Source organism: Equus quagga, chromosome 1 (genome assembly GCF_021613505.1).
Source record: "Equus quagga isolate Etosha38 chromosome 1, UCLA_HA_Equagga_1.0, whole genome shotgun sequence".
NCBI lineage: Eukaryota > Metazoa > Chordata > Mammalia > Perissodactyla > Equidae > Equus > Equus quagga.
The window spans coordinates 97,132,877-97,146,369 of NC_060267.1; the positions used below are offsets into that span (position 1 = coordinate 97,132,877).

The 13,493-nt window shown below is 43.3% G+C and overlaps 1 protein-coding gene across 1 annotated transcript in view; it reads left to right on the plus strand.

Annotated features, from left to right (window-relative positions):
• CACNA1B (calcium voltage-gated channel subunit alpha1 B) overlaps window positions 1-13,493 on the plus strand; it is a 195,973-nt gene that overhangs the window by 47,799 nt on the left and 134,681 nt on the right. Inside the window, exon 7 of the mRNA XM_046647936.1 lies at window positions 10,799-10,902. Within this exon, the coding sequence (XP_046503892.1) occupies window positions 10,799-10,902 (104 nt within the window). The remainder of the gene's footprint in view (window positions 1-10,798; window positions 10,903-13,493) is intronic.

The following is a 13,493-nucleotide window of genomic DNA, read 5'->3' on the forward strand; positions in this document are numbered from 1 at the left end:
ATGACGGGACTTGCTCTTTGGATGTGCAACATGAGAGAAAGAAGAATCAAAGATGATGTGACTTGAACCACTGGGAACAGTGGTACCTTTTACTGAGAAGAGGAGAATTGGGAGCAAGACATTTGCTTAGTTTTGTGTTGGTGGAGAGTAGTGGTGGAACCCGAATTCTGGTTTGGCCCTGTAAGCTTTAGATAACTATTTCCATCCAAGTAGAGATGCTGAGTCTACAGCTGGGTATATGAGAGGGAGTTCAGAGGGAACAGCAGGGTAAGGGTGTATGTTTGAAGTCATGGATAGTGTTTAAAATTATGGGAGAAGATGAGATCGCCTGGGTAGTGAGCGTAGATGGAGAAGTGAAGAAGGCCAAAGACTCAGCCTTCTTTGAGCCTTTGGCTGTCAGGGGGATTCCAACATTCCGAACCAAGTGGGAAAGAAGGAGCTAGCAAGAGAGACCAAGGTGGAGCCTTTAAGGAGGGGAGGGGGTAGGAATAACACCATGAGCATGCTCTGTCTTGGAAGCAAAGCAAAGAAAGTGACCAACCAGGTCAGATGTTGCTGAGAGGTCAGGGAAGATGTTGGTAAACTTGACAAGAGCAGTTTCGGTGGTGGGGTTAAAACCATGGAATTTGTAGGCTACAGGAAGCAGGCATGGAAGTGAGGATGGCAAGTATAGTCAGCTCTTCCAAGGATTTTCCCTATGGAGTGGAGCAGGGCAATCAGCGGTAACTGCAGGGAGACAAGAGAATTGGCGTCTTTTAAATTAAACTTTTTGTTTGAGATAATTGTAGGTTCACACACAGTTGTACGAAATAATACAGAGAGATCACATGCTTCCTTTACCCAGTTTCCTCTAAGGGTGCAACCTGCAAAACTGACATATATCACGACTGGGATGTTGACAGAGATGCAGTCAAGATACAGAACGTTCCATCCCCACGAGGATCCCTCTTGTTGCTCTTTTATAGCCACACCCACTTCTCTCTTGCCCTTACACCTCCTCAGTCCCTGGTAACCACTTATCCATTACCATTTCCACACTGTTGTGTGGATGAAACCATACTGTATGACTCTTTGGTTTTGGCTACTTTCACTCAGCATAATTCTCTGAAGATTCGTCCTGATTGTTGTGTGTGTAAGTAGTTGTTCCTTTTTGTTGCTGAGCAATCTTCCATGGTATACAGTTTGCTTAACATCCACCTGTTAAAGGACATCTGGATTATTTGCAGTTTGGGGCTTTTATGATAAAGTTTCTCTACACATTTGTGTACAGGTTTTTGTGCAAACATAAGTTTTCATTTCTCTGGAATAAATGCCAAAGAGTGTGATTTCCTGTCTGTGTAGTAGTTACGTGTTTAGTTTTTAAGAAACTCGAACTTCTCCAGAGGGCTGTATCCTTTCACAATCCCACCAGCCAGTGTGTGAATAATGTAGTTTTTCTGCATTCTTGCCAGTATTTGGTGGTGTCACTGTTTTTACTTTAGCCATTCTGATAAGTGTGTATTGATATATCATTGTGGTTTTAATCTGCACTTCCTAACGGCTCATGATGTTAAGCAGCTTTTCATATTCATTTCCCATTTGTATTTCTTCTTCAGTGAAATTCTCTTGATATCTTTTGCCCATGGTCTGTTTGGATTGTCCTTTTGCTTAGGAGTTTTTATATATTCTAGATACTAGTTCTTTGTCAGTTATTTGGTTTGAAAATATTTTTTCCTAGTCAGTAACTTATCTTTTCATACTCTTTGCCTAGACTTTCCCAGAACAAGCATTTTAAATTTTGATAAAGTCCAGTTTATCAATTTTTCCTTTTGTGGATTGGGCTTTTGGTGTTGTCTAAGAACTCTTTGCCTAGTCCTAAATCCTGAAGATTTTCTATTGTGTTTTTTTCTAAAAGTTTTATTGTTTTACGTTTAGCAAGTAAGTCTGTGATCCATTTTGAGTTAATTTTTGTATAAATTGTGAAGTTTAGGTTAAGGTTCTTCTTTTCTTTCTTCCACTCGTCTTCTCTCCCTCTATCTGTCTGTGCCTCCCTCCCTCCCTTCCTTCCTTCCTTCCTTCTGTCTATAGATGTCCAATTGCTCTACTATTGCTTGTTGAAAAGGGTATATTTCCTCCATTGAATTGTTTTTGCACCTTTGCCAAAAATCAGTTGGGCATATTTGTTGGGTCTGTTTCTGTTCCAATGATCTATGTGTCTATCCCCCTGCCAGTACCACACAATCTTCATTACTGTAGTTATGTAATAAATCTTTTAAACCAGGTAGACTGGTTTCTCGCATTTTATTCAGTTTGGAAGAATTAACATCTTTACTATGTTGAGTCTTGCAATCCATGAACATGGCATATCACTTTATTTATTTAGATTGTCTTTGACTTCTTTAATTAGCGTTTTATAGTTTTCAGCATACAAGTCCTGCATATGTTTTGTTTGATTGTAAATGGTATTGTGTGTTAAATTTTGGTGTCCGTGTTTTCACTGCTAATATATAGAAATACAATTGAGTTTTGTATGTTGATGTTATATCCTGTGACCTTGCTGAACTCACTTGCTAGTTCTAGGAAATTCCTTGGGTTTTCTTATGTAGACAAACACATCACCTGCAAGCAGGAACAGTTTATTTCTTCCTTTCTGATCCATATGCCTTTTATTTCCTTTTCTTGCCTTATTGCACTGGCTAAAACTTCCAGCATTATGTTAAATAAGAGTGGTGAGAGTAGACATACTTTATATGTTCCAAAACTTAAGGGGAAAGCATTCAGTTTTCACTATTAAGTATACCATTAGTTGTTTTTTGTAGATATTGTTTATCAAGTTGGGATAACTCTCCTATTCCTACTTTTCTGAGAGTTTTTATTATAAATGTGTTGAATTTTGTAAAATGCTTTTTTTTTACATTGATATGATTATGTGATGTTTTTCCCTTAGATGGTTAATATGGTGGGTTACACTAATTAACTTTTGGGTATTGAACCAGCCTTCCATTCCTGGAATAAATCACTTGTGGTCATGGTATATAACTCTTTTTATATATTACTTAATTCGATTTGCTAATATTTTATTAAGGATTCCTGCATCTATATTCATGAGGGCTTTTGGTCTGTAGTTTTCTTTCTTTGTGCTGTCCTTGTTTGATTTTGATATCAGGGTAATACAAGCATTATAAAATGCTTAATTGGGAATTAATTGGGAAGTAATTCCTTCTCTTCTCTTTTCCAGAAGAGATTGTGAATAAGTGGTGTTAATTCTTTTTAAATGTTTGGTAGAATTCTATAATCTGGGCCTAGGTATTTCTTTTATGGAATTTTTTTCAAATAGCATTTTTGTTGGGACATAATTCACATACGATAAAATTCACCACTTTAAAGCATACAGGTCAATGGTTTTTGTATGGTCACAGGGTTGTGCAATCACCACCATTATCTAATTTGTGAAGATTTCATTGTTCAAAAAAGAAACCCTGTATCCATTAGCAATCACTCCCCATTCCTCCTTTCCCCCAGCCACTGGCAACCACTAATATATATTTCTGTCTCTGTATACTAGTCTATTCTAGACATTCATGTAAATGGAGTCATACAATATGTGGGCTTATGTATTTTTAAGGTCCATCCATGTCATAGCAACTTTCAGTATTTCATTGATTTTATTATAAAATATGATTCTATTGGGTGGGTATACCATATTTTGTTTATATTTCATCATTTGATAGACATTTGGGTTGTTTCCACTTTTTTACATTATGAATAATGCTGCTATGAACATTTGTGTGCAAATTTTTGTGTGGAATATGTTGTCATTTCTCTTAGGTATACCTAGGAGTGGAATTGCTGGGTCATATGGTAACTCCATGTTTAGCCTTTTGAGGAACTGCCAAACTGGTTTCCAAAGTGGTTGCAACATTTTACATTCCCATCAGGAATGCACAAAGGTTCCAAATTCTCCACATCTTCACCAACTTTTGTCTGTCTTTTTAATTTTTGCCACCCTAGTAATATTAAATTAAAATTTAATTTTGATTTTAACCAACCAACCATGAAGTGAAGTGGTATTTCATTTGGCTTTGATGTGCATTTCCTTAATGACTTATGATGTTGAATATCTTTTATGTACTATTACACCATTTATATATCTTCTTTGGAGAAATGTGTATTCAGATCCTTTGCCCGTTGAAAAATTGGATTATTTGTTGCTTTATTATTGACCTGTAAGATTTCTTTATATAATGGATACTAGACCCTTATCAGGTATATGATTTGCAAATACTTTCTCACATTTGTGGGTTGTCTTTTCACTTTCTTGATGGTATCACTTGAGGTACAAAAGGTTTTTATTTTGATGAAGTCCAATTTTTCCATTTTTATTTTCACTGCTTGTGCTTTTGGTACTATATCTAAGAATCCATTACCTAATCCAAAGTCATGAAGATTTACCCCTATGTTTTCTAAGAGTTTTCTAGTTATTGCTCTTCTATTTAGGTCTATGATTGATTTTGATTTAATTTTTGTATATGGTGTGAGGTAGGGGTCTAATTTCATTTTTTGCATCTGGAATCCACTTGTCCTAGCACCATTTGTTGAAAAGACTATTCTTTTCCCTATTAAATTGTCTTGGCACTTTTGTTAAAAAAATCAATTGATCATAAATGTAAGGGTTTATTTCTAGATCATCAGTTCTATTCCATTGATTAATATGGCTGTCCTTTTTTGGGTGAAGTTTAAAATTACAATTTCACTTTCCTTATAAATTTAGGGCTATTAAATTTGTCTATTTTATATTGAGTGAGTTGTGATAGTTTGTGTTTTTTGAGAAATTGGTTCATTTCATCTACATTGTCAAATGTATGTAGAGTTTGTAGTATTCCCTCATTATCCTTTTCATGTGGGATGGGCATGTTATAATGCACCCTGTTTCATTCCTGATATTGATAATTTGTGTCTTCTTTCTTTTTTGGGGGGGACAGTATTGCTAAAGGTATATTGATTTAACTGATTTTTTTCGAAGAACCAACTTTTTAAAAAATTGATTTTCTCTATTGTTTTTGTTTTCAATTTTGTTGATTTCTGCTCTTTATTATTTACTTTCTTCTGCTTGATTTGGGCTTATGTTGACCTTCTTTTTGTTTTTTAGCTGTTTGAGGTGGAAGATTAGATTATTGATTTGAGACTTTCTCTCTTTTGTAATGTATGTGTTTAGTGCTATAAATTTCCCTCTGGGCACTGCTTTAGATGTGCCCTTCAAATTTGATATGTTGTATTTTCATTTTCATTTAATTCAATATAGTTAAGAATTTCCCTTGAGACTTCCTTTTGGCCCATGGGTTGTTTAGAATTGTTTTGTTTACTTTGTGTTTGGAGAGATTTTTATTATCTTTCTGTCATTCATGTCTAGTTTGATTCCATTGTAGTTAGAGAATACGCTGAATTTGAAAGAATTTCAATTCTTTTAAATTTGTTGAGGCTTGTTTTATGGCTCAGGATATGGTCTATCTTAGTATATGTTTTGAGGCACTTGAAAAGAATGCGTATAGTGATATTGTTGTATAGTATTTATAGAAACATCAATTAAATCCTGTTGGTTGATGGTGAGTTCTTTCGTGTCCTCACTGATTTTCTGTCTAATTATTCTATGAGCTTTTGAGAGAGGTGTTGAAGTTTCCAACTATTATTGTGGATTTGTCTATGTCTGCTTTTAGTTCTATCAGTTTTGCTTTACATATTTTATGGCTCAGTTATTGGGTGTATACGCATTTAGAATTGCTATGTCTTCTTGATGGATTGACCCTTTTATCGTTATATATGTTCCTCCATCTCTGGTAAATTTTTTTTTGTTCTGATGTCTACTTTATCTGATACTGATGTAGGCAGTATAGTTTTCTTTTGCTTAATGTTTGTATAACGTATCTCTTTGCAAATTTTACTTTCAATCTATCTAAATTGTTATATTTGAAGTGAATTTCTTGTATGTAAAACATAGGTAGGTAGGTCATGTTTTTTAAATCCATTATGCCAGTCTTTGCCTTTTAATTTTTGTATTCAGACCATTTATGTTTAATATAATTATTGATACATCAGAGCTCAAATCTGCCTCTTTCTTTTCTTGAGGAAGATTGACCTTGAGCTAACATCTGTTGCCAATCTCCCTCTTTTTGCTTGAAGAGATTGTCCCCGAGCTAACATCTGTGCCAATCTTCCTCTATTGTACATGTGGGATGCTGCCACAGCATGACTTGATGAGCAGTGTGTAAGTCTGCACCTGGGATCCAAACCTGCAAACCCCAGGCTGCCAAAGCGGAGCATGCAAACTTAACGATTACACCACCAGGCCATCCCATGCCATTTTATTTTTTTGCTTACTTCTGTTTCTTCTTTGTTTCTCTGTTTCTTTTTCTTACCTTCTTGTATATTACTTTAATTTTTTTAGAATTCCATTTTGATTTATCTATGTGTTTTTGAGTATATCTCTGTTTGCTCTTTTAGTAAGTGTTACTACATATATATATATGTATATATATATATATATATATACATATATGTATATATATAAGATGTAATATATAATATTATATCCCAGATACGGACTTATCCCAGTCTACTGGTGTCATTGTTTTACCAGTTCAACTGAAGTATATAAATCTTACCTTCTTTACGTCTCTTTACCCTCCCTCATTTGTAATACAATTATCTTAAACATTTTCTTTATATACATTTAGAACCACATCAGAGTGTGTTATAAGTTTTGCTTCTGCTGTCAAACATAATTTAGAAAACTCAAAAGGACAAGGAAAATCTATTTACCCCTATTTTTACTCTTTTCATTGTTCTTTCTTCCTTCCTAATGGTCAACAATTCCTTTTTTTTTTTTTTAATCATTTCCTTTCTGTTTAGAGAACTTTCATTAGCCATTCTCTTAGGATAGAACTACTAGTGACAAATTCTCCTAGTTTCCTTAGTTTTTAATATGAGACTGTCTTGATTTCTTCTTCTTTCCTGAAGGATATTTTTGTTGAGTGTAGGTGTCTGGATTGACAATTCTTTTCTTTCAGCACCCGAAAAATAATGTGCCACTTTTTTCTGGCCTCCATGATTTCTGATGAGAAATCATTTGTTTCATTTTTCCTCTGAGTAAGGTGTCATTTCTTCCACTTTCAAGATTTTTAATTTATCTTTGGTTTTCCTAAGTTTGAATATAATATGTCTTGTTGTGGATTTCTTTAGCTTTATCCTATGTGGTAGTCATTCAGCTTCTTGAATCTGTAGGTTTGTTTCCTGCCAAAGTTGGGACGTTTTCAACGATTATTTATAAAAGTGCTTTTTGTCTTCTCCTCTTTCTCCTGTACTGTGCTACTCTGATGACATGAATGTTAGATCTTCTGTTATAGTCCCACAGGTTTTTGAGGCTGTGTTCTAATTTTTTCTTATTTTTCCTGCTTTTTTTTCTCCCCAAATCCCCCCAGTACATAGTTGTATATTTTAGTTGTGGGTCGCTCTAGTTGTGGCATGTGGCATGCGACCTCAACATGGCCTAATGAGCGGTGCCATGTCTGCTCCCAGGATCTGAACCCTGGGCCACCGAAGCTGAGCATGTGAACTTAACCACTTGACCACGGGGCCGGCCCCCTTTCCTTATTTTTTTTGTGTCTATTTTCTCTTCATTTATCAGATTGGATAATTTATATTGTTCTCATTTACCATTTACTGATTCTTTCCTCTATATTCCCTCCACTCTGTTGTGCCTTTCCATTGAGATCTCTATTTTAATTATTATATTTTTCTTTCTAAATTTTCCATTTGGTTCTTTTATTTATCTGCTGATACTGTTTGTTTTTTGAGACTTTCTATTTTTCATGTATTTAAAGTAGGTACACAATTACCCTTTGAAGCATTTTATGATGGCTACTTTAAAATATTTGTCAGATACTTCTATCATGTCTGTCATCTTAGTGTTGGCAATCTTTATCAGTCAGGGTTCTCCAGATAAATAGAACCAATAGGATTTATTATTAGGAATTGGCTGATATGATTATGGAGGCCCGCAAGTCCAAATCTGCAGTTTAGGCTAGCAGGCTTAAAACTCGGAGAGCTGATGGTGCAGTTAAAGTCTGAAAGTCAGCAGGTGGAGACCCAATAGAGCCAATGATGCAGATGAAGTCTGAAGGCAGTCTACTAGAGAATCTTCTCTTGCTTGGAGGTAGGGTAGGTCTTTTTGTTTTATTCAGGCCTTCAACTGATTGGGTGAGGCTCACCACATTATGGATGGCAATCTGCTTTACTCTATCAATTAAAATGTTAAGCTCATCCAAAAAGACACTAGCGAAACACCCAGAATAATGTTTGACCAAATATCTAGGCACCCATGGCCCAGTCAAGTTGACACATAAAATTAACCATCACGGCAGCTATTGATTATCTTTTTTTTCACTCAGTTTGTGCTCTTCCTGGCTCTTGGTATGGCAAGTGAGTTTCAATTGAAAACTGGACATCTTTGGTATTATGTCATGAGACCCTGGGTCTTATCTAAACATTTTGTTTTAGCTGCTTCTTCTGACCATTCTGTCAGGGGAAGGGGGACACTGCCTCGCTATTGCAGGGTGGGAGTAGAAGTTCTGCTTCCCCATTTGGCCTCTGTTGACACACTATGGGGGTCTTCTCCTTACTGCTGGGTAGGGGTGGCAGTTCTGGTTCCCGACTCTGCCTCTAGGAAACTTCCCTGGTTGGGAGGGTTAGGTGTGCCTCCATCCTGCTCTCCAGATGGTCTCTACACACTATGTGAGTGGGTTGGTGCTCTTTAGTCTGGGCTACTGCTGCGTGGCAGTGAAAGTTCCGACTCTCCACCAGGCCTCTCTGAGTGCACCTCAGTGGGGAGGGGCTGGTGTCTCATTACTGCCGTGGGGGAGTGGAAGTCCAGGCTCCCCACATGGTCTCCACTAATACCACAGAAGTGGGGTGGGATGGGGGCCTTGTTAACCACTTGTTGACGAGGTGTGTCCCAAGCCCTTGCTTGTCCTTCTCTGATGTCACCTGGTTTGGGGTGTGGGTAGGCTGGTTGCCTGTGACAGTCTGGAGAGGGTGGAAGGCTCGGCTCCCTGGCTAGACTGGCTTTTGTTGGTTCACTTTTCTTCTATGCCTATTGGCATTTCCAGGTTGCAGGCTTCTTCAGCTCCAAGTCAGGCATATATGAGGGAAAAGACCAAAAAACCCAAAAAACCCCAGGGAACTTGCTGTGGGTTCAAAGGTCCCAGCTGATCTGCTTTCTTTTTTCCACCATTCAGAGTCTTAGATTTGCGTTGTGTAATGTCCAGGGTATTAATTGTGCTTAGTGGGAGAAATAAGGAAGAGTATGTCTATTCCATCTTCCCAGAAGTGAAGTCCTCGTTTGTTTTGTTTTTCTTTTTGAGATTAGAATAGAATAGCTTGGCTGCCAATGGGAATGATCCATTAGAGAAATTGCAGGAGTCAAACCCTTGAGTGGGTGGGAGGGGCTGAGATTGCAACAGCAGCGTCCTCCTTTCCCAGTAAAGAGGAAGGTTTTGAGAGTGCATTTCTGGGAGATGGGTGGCTTTGGTGGTCATGATAGCCCACAGGTCAGACTTACATGTGGATCTGTCAGAGGTGTGGTCAGGGAACATGGACAGCAATTAGAGCTGCGAGTCTGAATGTCTATTCTGGGTCAGGGTCCAGGGATCTTGGCAGCCAGCCTGGAATCAGTGTCCAGGAATCAGAAGCCACAAGCTTCAGTCAGTCCAGGGTACTCAGGATTTCCAGGGGTAGAGTGCAAATCCTGTCCCGGCCAATGGACCCTGGAGGGCAGGAATCCTGACAGTAGCACCCGGAGATCAGCCCCAGCCACAGGGTAGTGCCAGGTTGTCCCTCCCACCTCTGTCCTGCTCAGGGCCCTGGCCCTTGACTTGTGAGCTGCCTCTGAAGTGAGGAGCAAAGGGGTCAGGGGGTCATCCACCCACAACATTCACCCCTTCTTGGTTTACTTCTAGCACTAGACTCATACAAAGAAAGAGGTTCTCCACCCCTCTCAGCCAAGTCTACTGGGGACCCAAACAAACAGAACAACTGGAAATGAATTGGGTTCAGAGGAACTCACCCTTTTATGAGCTGTGCTATGAAAATCGAAAGGTCTGGGTGAGATGGCCCTGCTTTGCATTCAGTTATGTAGACCGTGCCTGAGTGCTGGGGTCTGTCCTGGGCCAGGCATGTGGCGAGAACTGTTTGCTGGGAACTTGTGGGCATGCTGTGGATCTGGGGGAATGTGGCACAGGGCTCACTGCCTCTGAACTGTGGAAGCTGCTGCAGACAGAAGATCAGACTTGGGCCTTGGGGCCTGTGGACTCCATCCTGGAGAAATGTTTTTGGAGCTGCCTGGTGTGTCCGGCACCCTGGGAAGGGAGGTGTCCAGGCAGAGGCTGGGCATGCAGCCTCAGGGTACCCTGGGCAGCCTTTGGCTCCCTGGGACTACACCTTGGCTTTTCAGCATTGCTAGGCAGTGGCCAGCAGTGCTAAGCGTCCTTGGTCCTTTGGGAGCTGCAGCACCAGAGAGAGCTCTTGGGGGCAAGGACAGACAAGTCTGACCACGGGTCCTGCCTGCACCACCCCTATTCCCTTTCCTGGACTCCCCCTGTCTGAATACCCCCGACCTGGACTCCCCTCTCTCTGGACCCCAACCTCCCTACCTGAACTCTCCCTGACTAGACCCCCTGCCAGGTATTTGAGAAGAGGTGGGGGAACTTCCATGGTCAGGGCTGTGTGTCTTGTTCACCTGTCCTTCATCGTCTCCTCTTGCTTCCAGACGAATGATGCAGCTGGCAACACCTGGAACTGGCTCTACTTTATCCCTCTCATCATCATCGGCTCCTTCTTCATGCTCAACCTGGTGCTGGGCGTGCTCTCAGGGTAAGAGGCCATGTGGGCTTGTGTGCTGCCCCTCTCTGTTCACAGGCTCAGGACAGGTGATGGAGTTGAATGCTGGCATGTGTGATGTGGGGGGTGGCCCCATGGCTCACCCTCTGTGGCAGTCACTCCCAGCGTCCTGAGCTCTGGCAGCCCTTCCTTGTGCTGCCGTCCTGACCTCTCCCTTGACTGTCCCCTGGCCCTGGCCTCCTTGCCTCTATCTTACCCTTGGCCTTCACCCTGGCCTCTGACCGTAGTGGGGAGCTGCTGTTGCGTCTCCCCTGGGTCCATGGTGAGGTTTCTGGGCAGCCAGAGAACCGTTCTGTTGCTGCAGTGGAGAATGAGTGGAGAGGCCTTGAGTCTTGGATCAGTGACCACCCAGCTCTCCACCCCAGCCCTGACCCTTGGCTTGCTGCTCCTCTCAGGTCCCCTCTCTGTGCTGAGGACCTCCAGGAGAGGGCAAGGGAGGGTGAAGGGCTGGGCATCCTCCTGGAGAAAGGTGCTTCCTGACCCACAATGGGAGTGAGATGTGCCACACCTGTGTGCACATGGTGCCCTCCTGTCCTGCATGTGGCTCAGGGCTGAGGAAGTGCTGGGTGCTTTGGGGCACAACTGGGCTGGTATTTGTAGCTCCTGCCTTCTCCAGGGCTGAGGAAGCTGTGTTGGGAAGGAGGTGGAGGTCATCAGGCCTGGCCTGCCTCCCTGCCCCACCTTGGCGTCAGATTTCCTGTAAGGCTGGAGGAGGACTTCTCCATTCTGCTTACCTTGAAGACTCCCACTCAGGCCCAGGGCTTCAGAGGTTGGCTTCAGGGAGCTGGTGGACCCAAGGGGCAGCTGTCATATTGGCCTGGAAAGGAACAGCCACAGAGAGGACAGTGGCTGAGGACCAAGACCTACGTGCTCTGGCTCTGGAATGTGTCCTTAGCCTCCATCCTCTCCTGTAAGGGGTACGATTGTCACTAGTATGTGACAATCACCTCCACAGGGACCAGGCAAGCCCACAGCCCAGGGGACAGATGTAGAACTCCTAGTCTGGTGGGAAGTCACAGGGTCTGAGCTGGGATGGGGTGGCCATGGGAGGCCTGGGGCTCAGAGGACGCACCTGAGGAAGGGGCATCTCAGCTGAGACCCAAAGGAGCCAGGAGTGAGCTTGGTGAAGGAGGGAGGAGGGTCTTCCAGGCAGAGAAGAGCTGGAGTAGAGGCCCAGAGGCATGGGGGTTGTGGTGCCTGTGCTGCAGGCTGCTTAGAGGTGGAGCCGGAAGGTGTGGTGGGGAAAGGGTGCTGGCAGGCGGCCAGGCTCTCAAGGAGGTGGCTCTGTGTTGAGGACGGTGCACAGTGGGAGTTGGCGGGAGCACGAGTGGGTTGTGGTGAGGCAGGAAAAGAGCCTCTAGGGTGGCTTTGTCGGGCTCCCTCTGGAGAATGGGCAGAAAGGACTAGGCATGGAGGGAAGCCTAGAGGGAGGGGCCACTAGCTTTGTATCTTCCCAGCCCTTGTCCCTCCTGTGAGCAGCCCGTCCTCTGTAGTTGGGGCGTTACGGAATGATTTTCCTAGTCAGTCTCAGCTAAGCCCTCCCTTGGGCATGCAGTTCCAGCAGAGGGACCCAGGGTTTTCTTCCAGCCCTGGGGAGGCTTGGAGATGACATGGGCCCCTAAAGCCAGTGGTCAGCGCAGAGCGTGTGGGTCCCACGGTGGGTAGACTCCAAGGCAGCAGCAATTAGTTGTGGCCTTGACAGCCCGGATGGGGGAAAGCTTGCCCTGAGGGACCCTCTCTAGCCCCGGCTCTGCCGTGTCTGGGTGAGAGCTGCCTGAGGGGCCGGCTGGGAGCCCATCTAGCCTCGTGCTTCTTTCCTCTGGGCTCTCGTTCTCCCAATGTGCCAGAGAAGCACACTGGTGATTCCTCTTGAGGCCCTCCTTACCAGTGAGAGCTGAACCCAGGGAGGGCAGGCCCTGCTGCCTGCTGCCACCTGAGAAGTGGCTGCCCTGCGGTTGCCGCAAGTCCTTGCTGGTGGCCTCAGACTGACTTGAGCAGTATTGTCACTGCCCTACCCCTGCCCTCAGCCCGTCCTGACCTCAGAATGGCCAAGGGAGCTGGCCTCGATGGGGAGGCCGCAAGGGACCCAGTGTTCCTGTAGATTCGGGACTTTGGAGAGATGGAAGGTCCAGGCAGGAGCCTTCCCCTCTCCTTGCTAGGGTTGCAGCATCTCCAACCCTGGTGGACACTGGCCACGGGCTTGGGGTCAGTCCTAGTCAGAGCCAGTCACCCTCTCGTTGTGGTTGTGTGCTGAGAGTCAGGCTAGGCAGGTCTGCTCCATCAAGCCCATAAGCTATTTCTCCTGGAGGAGAAACATGTCTCAGCTGAGAAGAGGCTTTGTTCTTTAGCTGTGGGAGTGTGCCTGCCCTCCCTCTGGGGACTTGGATTCTGCTCCAAGCCTGGGCTGAGAAGGCTTGGCCAGGCTGGATGCTGGGGGCGTATGTGCATGTTTCATGTGTGTGCATGTGTGGACTCTTGTGTCTGTGTGCCCTAATGCCTTCTGACACTAGGAGGCTAAAACCTTGGCTGGGAGGCTGGGGCTGGTGTGCTGAGGGCTAAGGGGG